Source organism: Sciurus carolinensis, chromosome 8 (assembly GCF_902686445.1).
Source record: "Sciurus carolinensis chromosome 8, mSciCar1.2, whole genome shotgun sequence".
Taxonomy (NCBI): Eukaryota; Metazoa; Chordata; class Mammalia; order Rodentia; family Sciuridae; genus Sciurus; species Sciurus carolinensis.
Genome location: NC_062220.1, coordinates 115,536,884 through 115,560,122, shown reverse-complemented (window position 1 = coordinate 115,560,122; position 23,239 = coordinate 115,536,884). Strand labels below are relative to the sequence as shown.

Sequence of the window (23,239 nt, the reverse complement as noted above, 5' to 3'; positions counted from 1 at the left end):
TCCCGAGCGAAGTTGGAAGCCGGGCCTGTTCATTTGCATGCTAATACCCAGAATGCTTTTCCCCACACACCGCTTCTCTTAATGGAAGCGCTCAGTTTGGAACCGTGGAAAGTTTGGAACACATACTTCGCTTCGTCTTTGCAACTCTGGGAACTTCCCATCCGTATACCTGATACCTGCAGCCCCAGGATCTGAGCTGAGTGGCTCGGCGGCGGCCGCCTGCGCTTTCCGGGCAGACCAACCTTGGTGTTCAACCCTCGCGCGGTAGCATCCCGGGGCGGGCAGGGGACAAAGCGTCCAGGCCTGCCGGCAGGGCCCGTGGCCAGGGAGCCTGGCGTCTCTAGGGGCTGCGTGTGCTGGGAATGCTCTGGGCTTGGGAAGGCCCGAAGGCGCTCCCCGAACCCTTGAAGCAGCTCCACTTCCCTAGAGACTCCTGGGAAGCGCGGGGGACCCTGCTCTTGTCCATCACTCTATTGGTGCCATTTCCCTAAGCCGGTGACTTCCCGCTCCCCGGGGCACAAAGCTCGACATAAGGCGGTTTGGGGAGAGGCTGGCCGCTGGTCTCATCTCTCCAGCTCTCCCGGGCGCCTAGCCCATTCACTTTGGTCAGTGAGCTGGGTGCAGAAGCGGCTCTCGCAGTTTCGCCTGCCCCGGGCCAGTACCCCGGCCCTCTCCGGGGCTGGAGGCAGGGAGGCGGTCACAGGAGAGTTCTAGGGATTTCGAGCATCAAAGCGGGGTTACCAGGGTGCCGACGTCCGTCCAAACTGCGGGTGCTCACCGCAGGCTGGGGGGCCCGGATCTGCACCCTCTGCCTTCCACCCCCCGCCCGCTCGCCGCCACTCTCTGCGGGCAGGGGAGGGGCAGTAGGAGCTGGTTTGCTGGCTCGGCGCTACGTTTGCATTGGTCCGGGGGGGCTGAGACTGCAGCCCCCGGCCCCGCGGGCGGGGTGGGTAGGCGGGGGCCGACGGGGGCTCAAGCTGCTCTTGCATTGGCGGAGCTGGGGAGTGGGGAGGGGGGGCAGGAAGCGGGGGGAGCGGAGCTGCGGGGGGGGCGTATAAATAGGGAAGGGGGGACGTGCATCCTTGGCTCGGTGAGGGGGGGTCGCTCGGCACAAAGAAAGTGGAAAGTTTGCAGAGCGGGGCGGCCCAGGCTAGGGATCCGGGCGCGCACGTGCAGGGCCGGGGGCACCGGGGGCCCCCCACGCCGAGCTCGCGGTTTCTTTTTTTTCTGCAAGCGAGAGGGGGGGTGTTGTTGGTATCGCCCCCTCCTTCTCCTCCCCCCAGGGGTGAAAGTGCAAGAGGAAGTGCAGCCGCTGCCATCTTTCCTCCGCTCCGAACACACGGAGCCCGGGGCCGCAGCGCCGCCGCTCCGCCGCCGCTTGCGTCTGGCCCGGGGAAGGGCCCACCCTGCTGCCGCTGCCTGTCCGCTCGCTTCAGCTGCCGCCGCCGCCAGACTCCAGGACTCGGCCTGCGCCACCGCCCCCGTGCGCGCCCCGCCGCCGCCGCCTTCGCCTTTTGTTTCCTCTGCTCCGGCGCCCCCGCCCCGGCTCGCGCTTTGCAGGGGACGCAGCGCGCGCCCCCAGCGGGCCCGGGAAAAGCCGCGCGCGCGCCTGCGCGGCGGACCCCTTCTCCTCCTCCTCCCCGCGTGCGCGCGCCCCTCCTGGCCGCGCGCCGGCGCCGCCTGGCGGGCGGGAGGGGAGGTGGCAGGCGCGGTTGCAGGAGGGGCGCACCTCTTTGCTCGCTTACCCCCCGGAAGGTAGACTGAGAAGGGGAGGCGGGCAGGCAGAGAGAAGAGAGCCGCGCGCCATCCAACTGTGCTGGGGGCGGCTATGTTGGGGGTGGTGTGCCCCGTAGTCTAGACAGTACGATTCGGGTAGGGGGCGTGTGCGCTGGGCTCACCTGAGAGACTACAGAGCCCCAGGCGGGCACGTGTGGGGAGTGTGGACACATCCGCTGCGCCCCGCTTTTCGCTGCCTAGGGGAAGGGAGGGGGGCGGGCGGGTGCCGCGGCCCGGTTAGTGGGGAGGGGGCGGCGGCCATGGAGCGGGTAAACGACGCTTCCTGCGGCCCCTCGGGCTGCTACACCTACCAGGTGAGCAGACACAGTACCGAGATGCTGCACAACCTGAACCAGCAGCGCAAAAACGGCGGGCGCTTCTGCGACGTGCTTTTGCGGGTGGGCGATGAGAGCTTCCCAGCGCACCGCGCCGTGCTGGCCGCCTGCAGCGAGTACTTTGAGTCGGTGTTCAGTGCCCAGTTGGGCGACGGCGGAGCTGCGGACGGGGGTCCCGCTGATGTGGGGGGCGCGGCGGCAGCTCCTGGCGGCGGGGCCGGGGGCAGCCGGGAGCTGGAGATGCACACCATCAGTTCCAAGGTGTTCGGGGACATCCTGGACTTCGCTTACACTTCCCGCATCGTGGTACGCCTGGAGAGCTTCCCAGAGCTCATGACGGCCGCCAAGTTCCTGCTGATGAGATCGGTCATCGAGATCTGCCAGGAAGTCATCAAACAGTCCAATGTACAGATCCTGGTGCCCCCCGCCCGGGCCGACATCATGCTCTTTCGGCCCCCTGGGACTTCTGACTTGGGCTTCCCTTTGGACATGACTAACGGGGCAGCCTTGGCAGCCAACAGCAATGGTATCGCGGGCAGCATGCAGCCTGAGGAGGAAGCAGCCCGGGCCGCAGGTGCAGCCATAGCGAGCCAAGCCTCTTTGCCTGTGTTACCTGGGGTGGACCGCTTGCCCATGGTGGCTGGACCCCTGTCCCCCCAACTGCTGACTTCCCCATTTCCCAATGTGACATCAAGTGCCCCTCCACTGACTGGCAAGCGAGGCCGGGGCCGTCCAAGGAAGGCCAACCTGCTGGACTCAATGTTTGGGTCCCCAGGGGGCCTAAGGGAGGCAGGCATCCTTCCGTGTGGCCTATGTGGGAAGGTGTTCACTGATGCTAACCGGCTCCGGCAGCATGAGGCCCAGCATGGTGTCACCAGCCTCCAACTGGGCTACATCGACCTTCCTCCTCCCAGGCTGGGTGAGAATGGGCTCCCCATCTCTGAGGACCCCGATGGTCCCCGAAAGAGGAGCCGGACCAGGAAGCAGGTGGCTTGTGAGATCTGCGGCAAGATCTTCCGAGACGTTTACCATCTAAACCGGCACAAGCTGTCCCATTCTGGGGAGAAGCCCTACTCCTGTCCTGTGTGTGGGCTGCGGTTCAAGAGAAAAGACCGCATGTCCTACCATGTGCGGTCCCATGATGGGTCGGTGGGCAAGCCCTACATCTGCCAGAGCTGTGGGAAAGGCTTCTCCAGGTGAGAAAGGCACCCTCCCCCACCCTGCCATGACCTTAGCCCTGGCTCATGTAACAGTTTCTTGTAAAGATCTGGGGATGTGGGATTTGTGGCAGGTCACTAGACCTTAATAGGACCATCCCGGGTTACAGAAGATTGTTTTAAGGATGTTCATTTTGAAATGGTGTGGCCAAGAGCTGCTTTCTTTCCCTTCAGGCAAGTTCTCTGGCACTAGGCATGCCCTACTGTCTCCCAAGGGGCCAGTGGGAAGGGGCCAGATTCTTCAGGCCAGAGCCATGGCCTGGCCATTCTTCTCCCTGGGCTCCCTTTGTGTTTCCGGCACCAGGCGTGGGGCCCACTCTGGGGGCGGGAGGCTGGGCTCCTCTGGAGACTTTCCGTGCTTGAATAGCCGTGGAGGGAAGGAGTGGAACAAGTGCATCTGGGACTCCTTACACTCCTAAGGCACCAGATCCCTCAACACAGCCATCCTGGATCAGTACAGACTCCAGCTTTGTCCCTTACAGGATCCTGGGATTGAGAGACACAGAGCTGGGTCCCCAGAGCTGCTTTGTAACCTTGATCTGCTGTAACCTTGTGGCCCCAGAAACTAATCAAACCCACAGATCCCCTATATGTTCTCATTAGTTTTCAGGACAGAATGGAAGGAGGGCAGGACCTCTTTTTAGATTTACTTATAGTGAGCCTGGCAGCGAACTGAGGACTTGTCTAGGAGCAGAGGACTTTCAAAATTTTTTTTTGCTTTTCTCTTAGAGAATATTCAGAATAAAAGACTGGTTTTAACTTGAATCCTGAGGACCTTGTGTGTGAACTTAGGGTTGGAGAACTCCCTCAGAGGGGCCCCAACTAGGAACCAGTCTTACCGGTCAGGCAGCCCCTGCCCACCTGCTCAGGCGGGCATCTGGCTTACCAGCCTAGCTGGGGACTTAAGACTCCATTGCTGGTCTCTGGGGACTGAATTCCATCCGGGTGGCATTCATTGGCTACTGTGGCGGGAGAGGCTGGGGGATGGGAACACTGAGTTTCTAAGGGGCTTTAGTCTGGACAATGAATCACACACCCCCTCCCGGAAAGGCTGTAGCAAGGCAGCCCTGCCTCATTCTAAAGCCTCCACCTCCGGTCCTAGAAATCATTTGAGTTTCTACTGGGGGAAATTGTGGGGGGTGGGTAGGCAGGATCAGAAACAAATGTTCGCTTCCCTTCCCCCTCTAGAGAAAACTGGGGCAGAGAGCCTGGGCCTATGGAGCCAGACCCGGGTGGTGACTTGTCTTTGTCATGCTGGGGTAGGGGAGAGGATTCCTCTCCAGTAGTTTGTGTGTGTGTGTGTGTGTGTGTGTGTGTGTGTGCGCGCGCACGCGCAGGGGCTTGGGGGCGAAGTATGGTCTGGTCAAGTTTGTACCCCATATTTCGTGTCTTGTTTTTAAGTCCCTCTTGGTTGTCTTTTTTCCAGGCCTGATCATCTAAATGGACATATCAAGCAGGTGCACACTTCTGAGCGACCTCACAAGTGTCAGGTAGGGGCCGGGCCAGGGCAAAGATGGGCAGAAGGAGAATGTTGCTGTTCTCACAGCCTCGGCCATGAGCAAGCTGCTGTGTGTGCTGGGGCCGGCTGACTGACCACCGCTTTGCACACCTCCCCACTTTGTCCTTCCACCTTCCCTCTGCCCTCCTTTGTTCTTCACCCTGCTCTCCTTTTCCCATGGCTGATGTTCCTTCCTTCCTGGTTGCTTGGTCTTGGTTCCCACCCTGTCTCTGTCTTCATTCTGTTGCTTCGCTTTCCTCTCCTGGTTTTTGCCAGCTCCTTGGATGATGGGCCACATTTTACAAGTGTTGTCCAGGGGGACCTGGTACCTTGCTGGTTCTTAGCAGTTTGCAAGGGACTGCAGAGATTTTAAGTGACTCTGGGAGGTCCAGCCAATAACTTTCCCCCTTGCCTGACTTGAGTTGGAGGTCCTTCTGGGTCTCCTCAGCCTAGGGCACAGGCAGTGAGGGGGGCAGATGGTAGGGAGTGGGTCGTTCTGTCTCTGAACACCAGCACCTGCTTAACCTATCCTGAGCCACAGGTTCAAGCAGCCAGGCTGTTTGAGGGACTGGAGAGCAAGCATTTCCTTTTCCCTTGGGCTCTCTGCATAGTAGCAGCACTTAGGGAAGGCCAGCTGAGATTCTTACCCTTGTCTGCTTGAACAACATCTCAGGGCCCTGCTGGTGCCAAGAAAATTGAGTTTCGTCTCCTGACCACTGAACATTCCTTTGTGAATGGAAAACATGGTTCTGTCTTCTCCTTGGTTGTCTTCCCTCTCTTGGGCCAAGTTCTTGCCAGATGAGGGCAAGACAGGGTTGTGGACACTCCTATAACCTCTAGCAGGGACAAGCTGTTTCTCCTTAACCTGTTAGTGGTGTGGGAAGAGGGTTCAGGGAGATCTGTAGGGAAGAATGGATGTGCTATAGTAGGACCAAAAAACCCCAGGGGCCAGGCATGGACAGTGTTCATAGACTCTAGCTAGGTGGCCTCCCCCAAGGAGGATGACCCAGGGTGGGCTTGCTGGGATCTGTCTTTGCCTGCTGCCTTCTCTCTGTCTCTGATTTTCTCATCACAGAGCACATTCTGACTCTCCCAGGTAGTGTACTGAGCAGCCCTGGCAGAATAGGAGGAGCCCAGAGGGCAGTGGGGGCATGCCCGGTGGCCTGGGGGGGTAACCTGCACTCTCTGCCCTTTTTCCAGGTGTGGGTTGGGAGCAGCAGCGGCCTGCCGCCCCTGGAACCTCTTCCTAGCGACCTGCCATCATGGGACTTTGCCCAGCCTGCTTTGTGGAGGTCGTCCCATTCGGTTCCTGACACCGCCTTTTCCCTTTCTCTAAAAAAATCATTCCCAGCCCTTGAAAACCTGGGCCCAACACACTCCAGCAACGCTCTCTTCTGCCCAGCCCCGCCAGGATATCTGAGGCAGGGCTGGACCACCCCAGAGGGTAGCCGGGCCTTTACCCAGTGGCCTGTAGGCTAGCCTGGGCTTCCTTGGTGATGGTATATGATGGAGGAGAATGGGAGTAGTGACTGGCCTGAGACCCCAGTTTTGGGAGAGGCCAGTAAAGTGGTAGGTGGTTCCTACCCATTATGCCCAGTTCCTCCAGGGATGACTTGTCAATTTTTCCCAGCTCAGGGTCCCTAGATAGGGATAGCAGGGAGCACCCTTCTTGATCCCCCTTAGCCTCCAAGTTTCTTTCTGGGCTGTCTTGCCTGCTTCCCCCCACCCCTGCAACAGGTGGTACCCCTGGGCCTGCTGAAGGTTGGTGCTTTCCCAGGAACTAAGCCACTAGTTTATTTGCTTTTCCTCCCCTGACATCACTTCCCATAAGGCATAAGAAGTGGGATCTGGCCACTCTCCTCCCACTCTGGGAGTGACACTGCCTCCAGAGAAGCCCCTGGTGCAACTCCAAATGAAATCAAATGTGCTTCCCTCTCCCCTTCCCATTGAGATAGGTCCTGCTTTCATTTCTGACTAGTGAATTAGACTTTTGTGCTTTTGAGATTTTTTTTTAGCTGGTCTGCTCAGGAACTAAACTAACCAGTAGCTTTATATTGGCCCATTCCAATATATGGCTTTAGGGGTTGTTAAACAGATTAGATCCTTCGATCCCACTGGTATGTCCCTCAGCCCCTGCATGCTCTGCAGGGAGGAGTGATGATAAAAAGTTTTCATTCTAACATTTGAGGCTTTGTGTGTTTTGTCCTTGGTCTGTGTCATAACACTGACATCATTGTCCCTGGGTGTATAAGCCCCACTCCTGCCCTGCTCTTCCAGCACACACAGACCTGCTCACCCACTTCTGGCCCTGTTGCCAGAACTCTCATAATGGGGACCCAGCAGGTGAAGATGTGCTGGCTCTCATACTCTGGGCTTGGTTAAATAGCAGAGGCACCAGTTTGGCATGATGTGGTATGCTGAAAGCATCAGAGGTGAAGAGATGGCTTTCTGGGGTTGGTTCCTTGGGCCCTTGGCAGGCTGGGCACAGGCCATAACCTCTCAGTCCTTCCTGATGCCACAGATGAAAGGGCCAGTTACAGTCTGGTGCCATGGCTTGAGTGGAAAGTCCATCTGAAGGTAGGGGCAGGAAACCTCAAGCTTGGCAGGGATACACAAGTCTCCTTGAGGCTTGGCCCAATTCTTAACTGGTCCATAGACCCCAGGTACTGCTAGATTTATATGGGTGGGACATTTCACCCAGGAGTGTAACCTAAAACTGAGTGTGGGGAGCAGCTCAAGACTTCTCCCATTGCTTCCAGTGGCCTCACTTATTGGGCTGGTTAGAAAAGGAATGAACTGGGGTACTCTCAAGAAGAAGGGGGCTAACAAGGCCCATGGAGCTGAACCTCCATGTCTTGTCATCAGACTTTTCCTTCGCAGTGGAGGAAAGGCTGCTCAAGATGTCCCCTGAGGCTGCCAGACTTCAAAGACCACCAGGGATACAAAGGGGTGTGCACTAGTGTCCTTGGTACCGTTGAGCTCCATTCCCAAAATGGTCAACTCTCAGAAAGAAAAACTTTAGGAAGTGTGGGAAGTGAGCAAGACTGGGGCTCAGTGTTGAGTGGTAGTGACCAGAGATGATGACCCAAGCTCAGGAAGGCTGGACCAGGACCTGGCAGGTATGCCTTCTAATATGAGGCTGCCTAAAGCACTGACTGCTGGCAGGACAGGAATTTCAAGCACAAGTGATCAGCATTCTGCTGCTAGCTGGCTTTCTTCCCATCAGAGCCCTCTGTCTTTTTGTCTCCAGAACAGGGAGTGCTCTTCTCCTGAGTGACCCTAGCTTGGAGGTTCTTGGCATCCCCTTCTTTGAAATCTGTCTCTCACTCAACCAATTCTCTTTACTCCTGGGTGGTGTGACCAGGCTCTTTCATGTTTTGTGTTGTCTGAACTTCTGGCAGGCCTAGACTTGGACTTGTATACTTTTACAATTTCCCCAGAAAACCTCAGGGACTCCAGCCATAGAGGGTTAATCCTGGCACACAGAAGCCAACAATCACTTCAGCTTGGCTTTGTAACACAGTGAAAGTTTTTGTTGTGTGTGTGTGTGTTTTCTTTCCCCAGCAGCAGATTTACATTCCTAATTATGTTTGTTCAGACTAAAGTTAGCTTTCATTCCTTGAGAGATAATCAATAGAGGATGGGGTGGGGGAAGCCAGCCTGCTCTGGGATTTTAATTTTGCTTAGCTAATCCCCAAATGGACAATCCACTTGTGGATAATTGAGGGTTGGCTGTCCATCATCTTTAGGTAGAAAGGCATGACAGGCAAAGCCTTTAGAGGGCAGATCCAAAAAAAGGCTGGCAAGAGAAACAAGGCATCTCTTTCATACCCCTCTAGTGGCTCCCTCTCCTGGGAGCTATGGGAGAGAGACTGCTGAATGTGTGCTTTCAGCTCCCATTTTCTTATACCTGGTTGCCTCCTTCTAGTTCTGAGACTTAAAACATACTCCCTCTCACTGTTGGAAGGGTGGCTCAGGTCACTGCCTAGCGAAGCCAGCTCTTATCCCCGGGATAAATGGACAGGTACACCCTCTTTCTCAGTGGTGTTTATGGCAGTGGCAGCCCCTGCTCTGGTTTATAGGCTGGTGGGCTGGGTGGAAGTTTCTGAGTTTCTCCTCCCATTGTGCCACATCATCAGGTCACAAGGTGCCAGACCCAGATGGGCCCACCTGGGATCGTAAGACCAAGTATCCAGGATGCTTGCTTGCTTGCTTGCTTTCTTCCTTCCTTCCTTCCTTTCTTTTTTTTTTTTGTACTAGGGATTGAACCCAGGGCACTCTACCATTGAGCTCCATCCCCAGACCTTTTTATTTATTTTGAGACAGGGTCTTTTAAGTGGCTGAGGTTGGTCTTGGAACTTGTGATCTTTCTGTCTCAGCCTCCAGAGTCACTAGGATTGCAGGCATACACCACTGCACCAGGCTTGTAGGATGCTTTCTTTCTAAGTCACCTAAGTGCTGGAATTTCCCTATACCAATCCATTCACTTTTCCCTACCAGGGGAGTCATGGTTACACTGTGTTAATAAGCACCAGCACCTTTCACTCACAAAATGCTACCTCTACTGAATCTGATAATGAAAAGAGCACAGACTCAGGGCTGGTTCACATCCCAGCTGTCCTGTGTCCTCTCAGGGCCTCCATTTTCCTACCTGTAAACTGGGAAGGATAAGAAGATCCGAGTAGTTATGAGGATTGCTCCAATACCTGGCAGTGGTGAGGGTGTTTAGATTGCTACTCTCTTCAGTAGCTGAGGTTTGGGCTTTGGGCAAGTTCACTTTCTAACTTCTTCATTAATCAAACAAATAAACTGAACATTAAAATAATAACATAACAAACAACAGATAAAAGCAGTATTGCATTAGTATAACTTGTTTTGTTCAAATTTATAACTTTTAAAGACAAAGATTGGGAACAGCAAGGTTTGTACTTGAGCAGAGATATTTAGACGCAGATTAGTAAATGGTGGCGTCTTCTACCTCTACAACATTGTATGTTTTGGCTTCTTGCTTTGATTGTATAGTATGGAGGCAGATAAACATTTGTAAATGGTGACAGTGTTCAGACATCTTGAGATCTCAAGTCTTGAAGATCTACTTATAAACAGACTACTGGAATATCTCCATTCTAGTTAGTAAATGGGTAGTGGTTCTTCAGTGGATTAATAGTCAATCTGTAGACTGGAGATGTGGCTCAGAGTGGTAGAGTGCTTGCCATGCATGCATGAAGCCCTGGGTTCAATCCTCAGCACCACCACCAAAAAAAAAAAAAAAAAAAAAAAAAAAAAAAAAACGGTTGATCTGTAATGTGTAATGCCCTTAAAGGGAAATGCTGCTTTCTCTCATAGTTCTAAAACAGTAAGCACACACATACATAGAGAAAGGAAATGAGTGAAACTTGACTAGAACCCCTGATATACCTCCATGGAACCAAAATAGCTTGAACACCACTAGATTCACCTCTTCTCAGACTTTCTGACATTCTGCGTCCTCCAAGGCTGGGGTTACCTTTCCATGTCTCAGCAGAGGAAGGGATGTTGGGGAGAGATAGTACCTGATACTAAGTTCTTCAGGTACTGAGAAATGCCTGGAGACCTGGGACCTGGGACCCAGGATGCAAGTGCCATCCTTCAGCCCTTGGGTCATCTATCCCGGGACTTGACTGTAGTTGGTGTTCATGCTGTCACTTTCCTTGGCTATGCACTACTAAAAGAAGTGACCACACAACCTGCCTCAGAGGGCTGCTATAAGGATGAACTACATGAAACAGATGCCTCTAACAGGTTAAGGGGCAGGACCTGCTCAATGTCTTTACTATTACCAGCTCTTCCTCACTTTAACATTTCACAGATGCTTACAAAGTCTTGACCCCTTGGCCCTTGTTCTGAGGATTCTCACATTGATGGAATTTTATGGGCTGCTGCTTCTCTTTTTCTTTCCTTTCTCTCCCCTGCCCACTGACTCTTTGTCTTTATTTTACTGGGGATTAAATCCAGGGGCACTTTACCACTAAGCTACATCCCCAGCCTTTTTTTTTTTTTTTTTTTTTGGGTACCAGGGATTAACTCAGGGACACTTGATCCCTGAGCCACATCCCCAGCCCTATTTTGTATTTTATTTAGGGACAGGGTCTCACTGAGTTGCTTAGCGCTTCACTTGAGGCTGACTTTGAACTCTGACTTTGATCCTCCTGTTTCAACCTCCTGAGCCACTGGGCCCACCCTTTTTTGTTATTTTAATTTTTGCTAAGTTATAGAGGCTGGCTTGGAACTTGTGATCCTCTTGCCTCATCATCCCAAGCTGTTGGATTACAGGCATGCGCCATTGTGCTCAACTGATGGGCTGCTTTTTCAATTCACAGTCATCAAATTATTATGAAGAGTCAACTTTGTGCTTTGTCTTGCCTTTCCTTTCCATTTCCCTGCAACCAAGATTAATGTCCCTTTTTTTTTTTTTTTTTTTTTTTTTGTGTTTGTGTGTGTGTGTGCTGGGGATCAAACCCAGGGCCTTGTGCTTACGAGGCAAGCACTCTACCGACTGAGCTATCTCCCCAGCCCCTTAATGTCCCTTTTGAATAAAATGAATAAGTTGAATTCTTTGTATAAAACAAGAGGAAAGCTTGGGATGGACAACAGAAAGTGTGGTTTAGATGCTAGTAATTCATCTATAGTTCACTTATAACCAGTACACCTGAAGTCAATGCTTAGTGATTAGAAATGTTGGGTGGGGTTGTAGCTCAGTAATAGAGTGCTTGCCTAGCATGTATGAGGCAGTGGGTTTGATCCTCAGCACCACATAAATAAATACAGGTTTTATGTCCATCTGCAACTAAAAAAATATTAAAAAAAAAAAAAAAAGAATGAATATCTTAACACCTAACTTTGTAGAGGAGTGTAGAACTTAGCTTGCCATGTTCTGGGCATGTTTATGGTAAAGAATCAGTAATTCCAACTCAAGTGTTCTATAAGGAGGCATCATGGAAAATAAGAGCAGCTACTTGGCATTCTGGGTAGAGAGTCTGAGCCAGACTCTAAAGTTCTTTTTAAAGAGAGTCCATGCTCTGGCCAGAATGGTTTTTGCTTCATGTTTTGCTTGGTCAGGTGAGGAATTCGGGGTTTCATCTCATCTCATTTTCCTTTCTGCTCTCAGACCTGCAATGCTTCTTTTGCCACCCGAGATCGTCTGCGCTCCCACCTGGCCTGTCATGAAGACAAGGTGCCCTGCCAGGTGTGTGGGAAGTACTTGCGGGCAGCATACATGGCAGACCACCTAAAGAAGCACAGTGAGGGGCCCAGCAACTTCTGCAGTATCTGTAATCGAGGTAATCTCCCCACTGTTTCTTCAATTCCAGAGGATGGGCCTGAGCTTGTATGGGAGGCCCAGGGGTGTCCTGACCACCCTGCCTCAGACTCTACTCTTTGCACAGCCCTCCCTTCCCACTGAATAATAAATTCCTTCATCACCCAGCTAGCTGTTTGCAATCCCTTCCTTCCTAAGAAGCTCGGGGTGCTTGGAATGGAAGGTCCTGGGAGACCTACAGATGGGAACAGGAGAGAGGTGATTCCCAAACTTGGAACCATAATACATCTGCTGCTCAGGTGGCAGGATGGATGCATTTTGCAAACACTACTTAACTCCCAAAATTGGAAGGGGAGTCATTGGTTCTGAGTGGGACATAAAGGGGTCCTGCTTCAAAGCTTTTGATGGTTGATTAACTGGCATATGAGAATCAGCCCCCAGGGTAGGAGGTCAAATCTGGAGATGAACAAGAAGCACAAACTTTCTAGTAGAGTTGGTCAGAAGAGAGCCCAAACTCAGATTGTGGCCTTGATGAGAGGAAAGTAAAGGTGTTCTGAGCAGGGCAGTGTGCTTGAGGATGAGGTTGGCCTAGGTAGTGTCTAACTGTGGCAGCCGTTGAGGTGGATGAAGTCAGACCTGTCCTTGAGGCTCTGCTGGGTCTAGTTGACTGTTGGAAGTGTTGGGAGTTTGTGTTTGCAAGCACAGCGTCTGTGGAGGAGGCTTGCTCCCTGTCTGAGCTAAAGGAGGTTGGGCCAGCTGTCTCTGTGGGTGTGAGGATGCTTCTGTACTACATTCTTGCTTTGGCCACGTGAGGATGTTGCTGGGATTCTGTATCTTCTGGAGCACTCTTATTCCTATATTTTTGGAAGTCTGGGATATGGCTTAGAGGGTTGAACCAGGAGTCAGGGGCTCAGGGTTGAGTCCTAGCCTCTCACTGTGTCGTTTTGAGCTCCCTCCCCCTTATCCTCTCTAAGCCTCAGTTTCTTCTCTTAAATGGGGTCAAGAACAATCCCCTCTCCCATCTCCACAGGGTTGTCGTGAGCATCCAAGAAACAAGGTAAGTGAGCATTTTCTGAACCCACAAGGAACTACACATTTGGGAGACCCCGTTCATGCATTTTGTAACAATGGTAGGAAAAATACCGCTCGAAGACATTCTGGTTTGGAACAAGCACAACACTTCTGCTGGTCTTGGCTGAACTCCTTGGGTTCCTGTGCTGTCTCCATGTGTGCTGAGGTTCCTGGTGGAGGGAGATTGTTGAGTAGCACGGTGTTCTTGGTATCCTGGAACTGGGTGCCTCCCTGAGACTGCACACCTGGGGTTTGCCATGGAGGCAACTGGTTGTTGATGTTTGTTCCACTAGGAAACCTGCTGTGAGAGTGGGTGAAGTAGTAATTAAAGCTACTTGGGCTGTCTGTCCTGTTTTCTGACATGTCACAGCCCATTTCTGGTAGGAGCTTCCCCTAGAGAGCAAGCAACAGGGTTGTGCATGCAGGGAAAATTATCAGGACAGTTTTGACCAGGACTGCCTAAGCCCTAGAAAAAGCTGGTTGTTTATCTTGCTTCATGCTAACCTGGCTCCGTGACAGTAACCCAAATAACTCTAAACCTGCTGTAACGCGCTGTCAGCAGGGCTTTTATCAAGTTGTCAGTGTTGAAGTTCCCAGTCCCAGAACTAGGGTCAGAGACCAGAATGGAAAAGGATACCAATGATAAAACCTAGAAAGCCCAGCCCAGACTTTAGAGAAGGGTACGAACTTGATAAGAGACCCAGGATCCTTGGGAGTCCTACTCAGGGGAAGAGCTGAGAGCAGCAAGGAGCAGCAGGAAAGTTGCCCAGTTAGGAGATAGCTGATGTGGCCAAGCCAAAAACTATTGTATGTCAGGATTTTTTTCCCCCAAGAGCTAGCAAAGAGGACTTGGGCAACAGCCACAAGCTATGTGATTGGAGTGGGGAATCCACAGGAGTAAACCAGAGTCCACCTTTTCTCAGAAAAGCCAAGACTATATCTGGATTGCAGGCTAAACATCTTTGGGTCCCATAGTCAAAGGAGGAAGTCCCATTTCTCCGAGAAGACAAAAGAAAGCTCTGGTACAACCCATGCTGGGTACTGAGAAGGAAGAGAAAACAACTATAGTCTTTATCAGAAGAGAAGGAGCAGAAGGCTACCTCTGGACTCAATTCAAGGGCAAAAAAAAAAAAAAAAAAAAAAAAAAAGAAACAAAGAAAGGAAGAGGAAGAGACCAAAAAAGAGAAGAGAGAAGAGGAAAGAAGGGTGTTTTTCTAGGAAGAGGAAAAGGTTCTTTCTGGACACCAAAGACACTGAGAGATTGGAATCAGAATGCAGAGAGCTCTGTGTCATCCCTTGCTCTACAGCCACCAAGACTATGAATACAAAGGAGTTGTCTGAAGAAATGAATGTTCTTAGGGGATAGAGTGCTTGCCTCACATATGCAAGGCTCTGGGCTTGATCCTCAGCACCGCAATAACATTACAAAATTTTTAAAAATAAAGTTTTTATTTCTGCAAGAGTTCAAGCAAAGGATAAATATTAGCTAGCTGGTCAGAGCAGTTAAGATTGAATTAGGTGGCTGGGAGCAGTGGTGCACACCTGTAAACCCAGTGACTTAGAAGGTTGAGGCAGAAGGATTGCAAGTTTGAATCAGGTGTGCTCTGAGATCCTTCAATCTCGACAATTCTTGAACAATCAATTTAACTCCCTATAGACCTGCCTTTTTTCAGACTTTGCTACAAAAAATACTGGCTGTGAAGAATGGGGAAGACAGGAAGATAGGCTGTGGGCCCTACTCCCACACTTGAGTCAGATGCAAATTTAGGTGACAGATGATTCTGTCTTTATCCTAGATACATATCAGGACATGCACTTTATCATTTGTAGAAGAATGGATAGCATATTATGACTAGAAAAGGTTGTTCCCATACTCTCAGGTTGAGGAAATCAGTTGAGTTGAATAGTGGGAAAGAAAAAAGGTCCTTGCCTTGTGATTTTCTTCTTTCTTTTAAAATTTCTTTTTCTCTTTCTTTCTTTCGATCTGGTGATTTTCTTCTTTCTTTACAATTTCTTTTTCTTTCTTTTTTCTTTTTCTTTTGGTACTGGGCATTGAACTCACGGACACTTTTCCACTAAGTTATATCCCCCCCACCCTTTTTAAAAAATATTTTTTAGATGTTGATAGACCTTTATTTATTTATGTATTTTTATGTGGTCGAACCCAGTGCCTCACACATGCTAGGGAAGCACTCTACCACTAAGCCACAACCCCAGCCCTCCCCCACCTTTTTGGTTTTTATTTTTGTTTTCATTTTGAGATAGGGTCTCCCTAAGTTGCTGGGGATGGCGTTGAGGTTGTGATCCTCCTGCCTCAGCCTCCCAAATTGCTGGGATTACAGGCATGCACCACTGTGCCTGGCTTTTTAAAAAAAAATTCTGTAGCAGTATCTTTGTATAGATACATATGTGCTGGGATGGGGACAAGGGATAGGCTTATTGGGAATCTGCCTTTGACAGAGACATTTGGATTCAAACATCATTGCTTAAAAGTAGAGGAAGGCTTTTCCCCAGTCCGGTGGGGATGGACACAGACAACTTGTCATTCCCTTGAATTGACAATCCTACTGCACAATTGAGTACGGCTCCTCCAGGGTTTGGATAAAGATAAAGCAATCTCCATTCCCTGCATGGATGTGGAATCTGCCAGAGGAGAATTTACTTCTGGAATGTGAATTGCAGGAACACCAGGCAAGAGAATACAACTGAGGAGCAGTGGTATTTTGCTAATAAACTCTTCATCTCTGGAGAGAGAGGGTGGTTTTTTTTTGGTTGTAGCATTAGTCACATGTGTGTTCAGCATTTCCATCACATGGATCATGGATCAAGCTCACTCTGGCTATTAGTTAATCAGTGGTGAATGGGCTGGTGAGTTTAGAATTATGGCTAAATATGTCTGACTTGAAAGCCATGTTTTGCTCAGAAGCTCAGTTTATTTCATCCCAACACTTGGCTGCCAAGTTGATCTGTGTTTAAATTTTGGGCTTTAAGTGGCAGCTGTGGATCCATTCCTGCTGCCCTGCCAAGTGGTTTTGCTATAGATAGTACAATCTGCAGCTGGGGTAAAGTCAAAGGATCCAGCCACATGTTTCTCAGACTGTCTTTCAGGAAAAGACAGAAAGTTTTTATTGAGCATCTGCTATATTCTGGTATAGCTCTCCCTACAAGGAGTAAATATAATAATTCCTGATGTTTTCCCCTCCTTGCCCATCTGATCTGATTGTAGTGGACCAGCTCTGGCATGTCATGGGTGGTACAGGGGTGGGGGGCATTCATGTTATTTTAGAGGACCACAAGGGATTAAAAAACAAAGAAAAAATTTTCTTCTCAAGTGGTATATTATCATAATGTTCTGCTATCTTGAGCTTTTTGCCAGGGGCCAACGTTTTCCTGTTTCAGCTTGGTTTTGGAGGTTCCCACAGCACCAACTCAAGGGGCAGGGCTAAGAGCCATTTCCCCATAACTTTGTCTTGTTTTTGCCTTGAGCCTCCCTTTTTGAAATGTTTACATGGGTGCAGCCAGTCTGTCCTCTGGTGACTGGCCCCAGGCCAACCACTTTAAGTTGCCACCCAAGACAGCTCACTCTACCAGGCAGGACAGGATACCAGCACTTGTTCATGCAGATCTTTGAAGTAGCTGTACTGGGAAAGGAAAGAAATTTCTCTTGATTTCACATTTCCTTCCAGAACCACTAACTACTGCTGTTGGGAGTGTGTAAGCTTTCCACAGGCCAGTCCTCTTTCTATCACTTTACTTCCATCCTAACCCCCCAGTATGGCAGAATATTGGTGATAGTGAAACCTACTGACAAAAGGCCGAAGGATGTTTCTAGCACCCAGGGCTAAATACAGGACTCATTAAAGAGTCTTGCCAAATTCTGGTGGCACATGGTCATGGGGTTAGAGTGAGTCCAGGCCTCTTGTTTCATAAGAATTTCCAACACATAGGGTGTTAGGAGAACTCTGTGGAATAGTACATGCAATATGATAGGCCCTGGTATACCACCACCATTTAGTATGGTTCTAGTAGCATTCAAAATGCTATGTCATTCAGACTTTTTAAAAACAAATTTTGGGCAGACATTATATAGTACACTCTATCCTCTGACCCTTTAGCAGTGAATCTCACTGTGATCTTGTGATTGTGTAATTTTAAAAGGGAATGAAAGCACCTGAGAATGTGTTGACCAGATCTGAATGAATTAAAGGGACACCATCAGAGCACTTGCACCCCAAGTGGGCCTTATACTAAAAAAGCTTTGGTTCCTGCTAAAGGCACTTTTTTTTTTTTTTTTTTTTTTTTTTGGTGGTGCTGGGGATTGAACCCAGGGCCTTAGTGCATGCTAGACAAGGACTGTACCAACTGAGCTATATCCCCAGCTTGCTAAAGGCACTTTCTGATCCTTGACCACAGTGGAGTTCATGGCATACCTCCTTCCTGTAAAACTAAAGTTGAAATCCTTTTACCTGACCTAACTAATTCTGTATCCTTGGACTTGTGGCTGCTTGTGGAAGTTGGTCCAATAGCTGCTCTTCCCAGCCTGAGATATCTCATGGCTCAAATTGACCAAAGCACCTGGGAGTAACCTGGAACAACTCCAAGATGACTGGATTGCCCCTCCCTCAAAACAAAGACAAATAGAGATCATCCTTTTTTCTTCTTCTCCTAAGTGAATCTGGTGGATTAACCAAAAGACCACCACAGATAAGGGATGACCATGCCTATTAAATATAACTTCCTATTTTGTTGTTGTTCTTCAGAAGGTCTAAGCAGTTACTAAACCCAGTTATTCTGAAGGCAGGAAAGTTAGCAAAAGAGAACATATCTTAACAGGTAGAAGGAGGGGAATTATTAGAATCATTCCTTGAGGATTTCATTTTATTGCTACCTGGTTTGATATTCAGTTTCCCTGTAACAAATGTTAAGTACGCATTCTGCTGGCTGGAGTCCTGGGGCTTTCCTAGAGTCCCACATATTTGTCTGACCATATTTCTAGCCATGGTCCCTGCAGTTGACCTGGAATATGGGACATCCACTCAAACTGAGGCATCATACAAGCCCAAGGGCAGTTGGGAGCAGGATCTGAGGCCATCCCACCAGGTGGCCGGCTGCGCCCTTCAGTGAGCCTTTCAGAATGGGCTTTTCAGAGAAGCTGATTCATGGACAGTACCACCGTCAATCCTGAGCCACGTGGCTCATATGGCTACACCTGTTTTTGAGCCAAGGAGGGGGTCCCTTCTAGGTGCAGCTGACCTGGGAAGGCTAGCCAGAGCCGCCAAAGGAGAGGCGCTGGGGAGCAGAGAGGTCTGTCTTGCTGGCCGCGGGATCTCATCTCCTTTTGTCTTGTTTAGGTTTCTCCTCTGCCTCCTACTTAAAGGTCCATGTTAAAACCCACCACGGTGTTCCCCTTCCCCAGGTCTCCAGGCACCAGGAGCCCATCCCGAATGGGGGAGCAGCGTTCCACTGCGCCAGGACCTATGGCAACAAAGGCAAGCGACCCCTTGCTCTGCACTTTGCTTCTCTGCGCAGACTGTGTTGTGGGGGCGCTGGGCCGGGTGTGGGGAGGCGGGAAGGCTGCCGGCTTTCTGGCTGCCTTGAGGAGGCTCAGTGACTGAAGTGGCAGTGGCATCCAGGATAAAAGTCACCGTGGGTATCTCACTCCAGGGTACTGAGTGAAGCTTTAGGGCACTGCCAAAGTCCAGCCCCCGCCTCCTCTTCCCCAGCCCTCCTTCCTCCCACCTGGCCAGCCCCTACCGTCTGGAGCCCTGCAGGGATGTCCCAGGATCAGGGCAGGAAGAGAAGCCCTGCATGATGAGTCCCACTGGGCCTGTCGGTTGCCTGTTGCCCTGTAGGATGGTGTGGAGCTGCAACTGAATGCTTTTTCCTTTGTTGACCCTGTGAGCTGGTAGGAGCCAGTGACTGGCTTCTCCCACAATAGAGGTTGTTGGTTGCTCTGAGTGGCCCTTTCTGGAGAGGCTTGGGCTGTGTTCGTGAGATGCATGGCAATAAATGAGCTGCCTGATCACCTCTGACTTGGAGTTGGTTTGTGGAAAGCTCCCAGGCCCACCTTTACTGATTGACTCAGGTTGTTGTGTTCTGTGTCATTGTTGTTACTCTCTTGGAATGAGGCCAAGGGCTTGGCATATGGTAGAGATGGCATGCTCCATGCTCCCATCACAGATCTCCCATCCTGGAATGGCTCTCTGGACCCAGGCAGGAAACTGATAGTTAGTAAAAGATTCTGGTGTGGGCCTTGCAAGGCAGAGCAGTGAGGGTTATCTCTTGGTCTATCTTGTCCTAAGCCCTGGGTAGAGACACCCAGGAGACTGAATTGTTCAGAGTGCTTTGGCTACATGGTCCTGGAAGGGTTTGGGCAGGAGGAAGGAGATGAGGTCAGGGCTTGTGTTTGGATTGGTTTTTGTCTGAGCCATTGATGGAGTTTAGCTATCTAGGTAGAGGACTTCACAGTTCTGGTTCTGCCTGCCTTGCAAGCGTTGCAGCTAGTCTGGTGCAGGAGATGAGGCCACTGTTTCACCTGCTCAGCAACATCAGCATAGTTGTACCCCAGGAAGCATCCAAGAGAGCACTTAGGAGTTGGGGGTCTTTGAGTCATTCTGGGCAGAAGCAGTAAAGGTCCCCTCTTCGTATCCCTTCCTTGAAGCAGGCTGAAATGATGGTGAGTCATACATGTGCACTTACTTGCATGAGGAGTCCACAGTGAGGGAGGCTGGCAGCCCCAGGGCCCTGCTGTGTCACCCGCATAGGCACTCCAGGATCCCAGACTGACCAGCCTAACCTCCATGGGTTCTGTTAGGGCAGTGGCTGGCCATCAGCTACCCTCCAAAGGCCTGTGAGCAGGCCTCTCATGACCCCTCCAGAGGGGGCAGCTCCAAAGCTTGGCCTCATCTCTCCCCTGTGTTCTGTTTTTTCATAGAAGGCCAGAAATGCTCACATCAGGATCCGATTGAGAGCTCTGACTCCTATGGTGACCTCTCAGATGCCAGTGACCTGAAGACGCCGGAGAAGCAGAGCACCAACGGCTCTTTCTCCTGTGACATGGCAGTCCCTAAAAACAAAATGGAGTCTGACGGGGAGAAGAAGTACCCATGCCCTGAATGTGGGAGCTTCTTCCGCTCTAAGTCCTACTTGAACAAACACATCCAGAAGGTGCATGTCCGGGCCCTTGGAGGCCCCTTGGGTGACCTGGGCCCTGCCCTTGGCTCACCATTCTCTCCCCAGCAGAACATGTCTCTCCTTGAGTCCTTTGGGTTTCAGATTGTTCAGTCGGCATTTGCATCATCTTTAGTAGATCCTGAGGTGGACCAGCAGCCCATGGGGCCTGAGGGGAAGTGAGGCAGATACTGTGTCCCCACAGAAACAGTCATCTGGGGACTGCTGAAAAATGCTGTGAATGCGGAGGGAAGTGATGTCTTTGGGTTCTGTAGCTGAGAGATTTTTATTCGTTTTTAACTCCCCCCAACCCTACTCCCTCTCTACTACCCATTCCCCCAATGGTCTTTAGAAATAGGTTCTCATCTGATACTCTGCAGAAATATCTGCAAGTCCCTATATGGGACAAGGGCAGAAACACTACATAGGCCTTTAAGGCAACACCAGTTCTGATTTCTCTAATGGGCAGAAACCAGAATCCTGGTGCTCAGTTCTTAGTGAATCCCAAACCCAAACCCAAACCCTATGACATTTTGGGACCTCAGAGTTTGGTTCCATCCCACTTCTCTAATTCCTCATTTCCTTTTCCCATATCCCTCAAAATAAATCATAGTAGGGTCTCTACCCACTCATACAACCTTGATACCCAACTGTTTTTAAGGAAGCCAGAAGCCTATAGCATCCCATGGACCATGGGGTGAGTGTTCTCCAAGAGCCCCACTGAGCTTAGCCCTTGGCCTGGAGGACATCAGATTTTCCTGAGCCTTGCTGGAGGCTAGAGTTTCACTGCTAGGACAAGCTCAGCTATTGAGGACACCCCCACCCCAAATTCCAGTTCTTACATGATTTTAACCATTCAACTTGCTGTTGGGTTTTAATTCTCTAATTATTATTATTATTATTATTATTTTTTAGGACCAGTTGTAGTGAATTGCTACTGAAAGCTATCCCAGGTGATACAGAGCTCTTTGTAAACCGCAGTCACACGTTAGGGTTAGTATTAAACTTCGTTTAGATGTACTATAATTAACTTGGCTAGTTGATTGTTTGAAGTCTATGGAAGAAATAGTTTTATGCAAAATTTTAAAAATGCCAGTCTGGTCAGGAAGGTAGGGAGTTTCAGTGCTGTTGAGTCAGGAAGACAGGAGAGGCAACAGGTAGGGACATCATGTACCTTGGTTGTGTCATACATGAGCAAACCCAGGTTGACCTTGTGATGTGAATTGATCTGATCAGACTGTATTAAAATGTTAGTACCTTATTCTGCCTGCTCCCTTGAGTCCAGTTTTTCGGCTGGGGGCGGGGGCGGTCTGTGGAACCTGGAGGTAAGCAGTCTACACCCCTGTACCTGGGGTAAGGACAGGATCCCAAGATAATTCTCTTCTTCACTGTACCAGTTCCACTGGGACTGTTAAGTGGATGTACCTATTGAAGACTTAGGTGCCAGAATTCATCCTTTTTTTTTTTTTTTTTTTTTTAATTTATATTTACTGCTTATGTGCCAGGCCCTGTGCTGAACAATATACATCTGTGGAATTTAATAGGAAAGACAGTTGACAAGCAGATTTAAATATGAGTCAGGATGATGATAAGTACAAGGGGAAAAAGTGGGCAAGGTACGGGGATAGTAATAGGAGGAAGGTAGGTAGGGTAGTCCAGGAGGGTATGAGGCAGATATTGGGACTTTGGGAGAGAAGAGCTGGACTTAGATGGGACCCATCATAGCAGTCAACTAGGAACTAAGGAGGAACATGGGCAGAAAAAAATCCTCATGGTCAAGGGACTCTAAACTTCGCAACTTGATGTTACTCAAAAGGTTGTGGTATCATTAATGATGAATGTATGCAGAAAAGTGGGAGAGAGAAACAGCAAACAAAGCAATAAATAAGCATGACAGAAAATTAATGGAAGCGAGCAAGAATCAGGAGTAAGGGAGAAGCAGACTTAAGGCACCCTAGACATCTTAGAAAGTCTCAAGGAAAAGGGAAATCCTTGAATGAAAACAGCATTTAATTTCTGAGCAAGAAGAAAACAGTGAGTTTTGGCTCCTCAGCTCCATCTGTTTGCTGTCAACCCTAGGCAAATCTCTTGAGTCTGTTTTCTCATCAGTAAAACAGGCTGGGAAGAGTAAAAGAGACCATTTTCATGAGCTAACAGACTTTGTACCTAACTCTGAGCACAACCTATGAGGTTAGTTCCATTACTAATGCTCTCCAGATGATAAATAGACTCTAAGAGATGGAAACATTTCCTTTGGGTCACACAGTAAATGGATTCAAACTCAGGTCTGTCTTGACTCTAGAGACTGTATTCCCAAGATGCCAATGATAGTTCCTTAATGCACACGTAAGTCCATAGTGCTATGCTCAACACAAAAGAGGCTCTTATTCAGCTAGGTCCCAAGGAAGAGGGCCTGAATTATGCAGCAGAAAAACCCACTGCGGGTCAGAGGAAGGGGCCCCAAAACCCTACGTAAGCATGCTTCTCATATACTGACCCTCTGGGGTGACTTGGACTCCTGGGTCACGGTGCAATGAAGGCAGACTCTCCCCAGGCAGCACTACCATATCACAACCAGCACTGCTCAAGTGCCTGGGCCAAGAATAGGCCAAGACTGGGGCACTGCACTTACCTTCCATGGCAGTGACTACCATCTCTGTCCCTATAGAGGTAAGGGAGACCCAGTGGTATAAGGGAAGCTGGTGAACATTATCTGCAGAGAAATTTGACCACTGATAGTCAAGAGTAGATGGGATCTGGGGGCTTAGCAGGGGTGGGGTGGGGTTGTGTGTGGCCAGTCTCAGGATAAACTTTTCGAGGAACTTTTCACAATTCTAGCAATATTCCAAAGCCTGGGCTTCTTTATCTGAAGTGG

The 23,239-nt window shown here is 50.0% G+C and overlaps 1 protein-coding gene across 4 annotated transcripts; it reads left to right on the top strand.

The window, feature by feature from the left end:
* The first annotated feature begins 1,084 nt into the window (after positions 1-1,084).
* Positions 1,085-21,680, top strand: Patz1 (POZ/BTB and AT hook containing zinc finger 1). 4 transcript variants are annotated; one of them, XM_047561996.1, is made up of 5 exons: positions 1,085-3,307; positions 4,755-4,818; positions 11,974-12,145; positions 18,611-18,683; positions 20,129-20,308. In XM_047561996.1, exons 1-5 carry the CDS (start codon positions 2,037-2,039, stop codon positions 20,160-20,162), a joined length of 1,614 nt encoding a protein of 537 aa, XP_047417952.1. In that variant the 5' UTR covers positions 1,085-2,036; the 3' UTR covers positions 20,163-20,308. The 4 variants fall into 4 exon arrangements, with proteins under 4 accessions (XP_047417952.1, XP_047417950.1, XP_047417953.1 ...); XM_047561994.1 differs by having other exon boundaries at positions 1,086-3,307; positions 18,546-18,683; positions 20,129-21,680; XM_047561995.1 differs by lacking the exon at positions 18,611-18,683 and having other exon boundaries at positions 1,088-3,307; positions 20,129-21,670.
* The last annotated feature ends 1,559 nt before the right edge of the window (positions 21,681-23,239 follow it).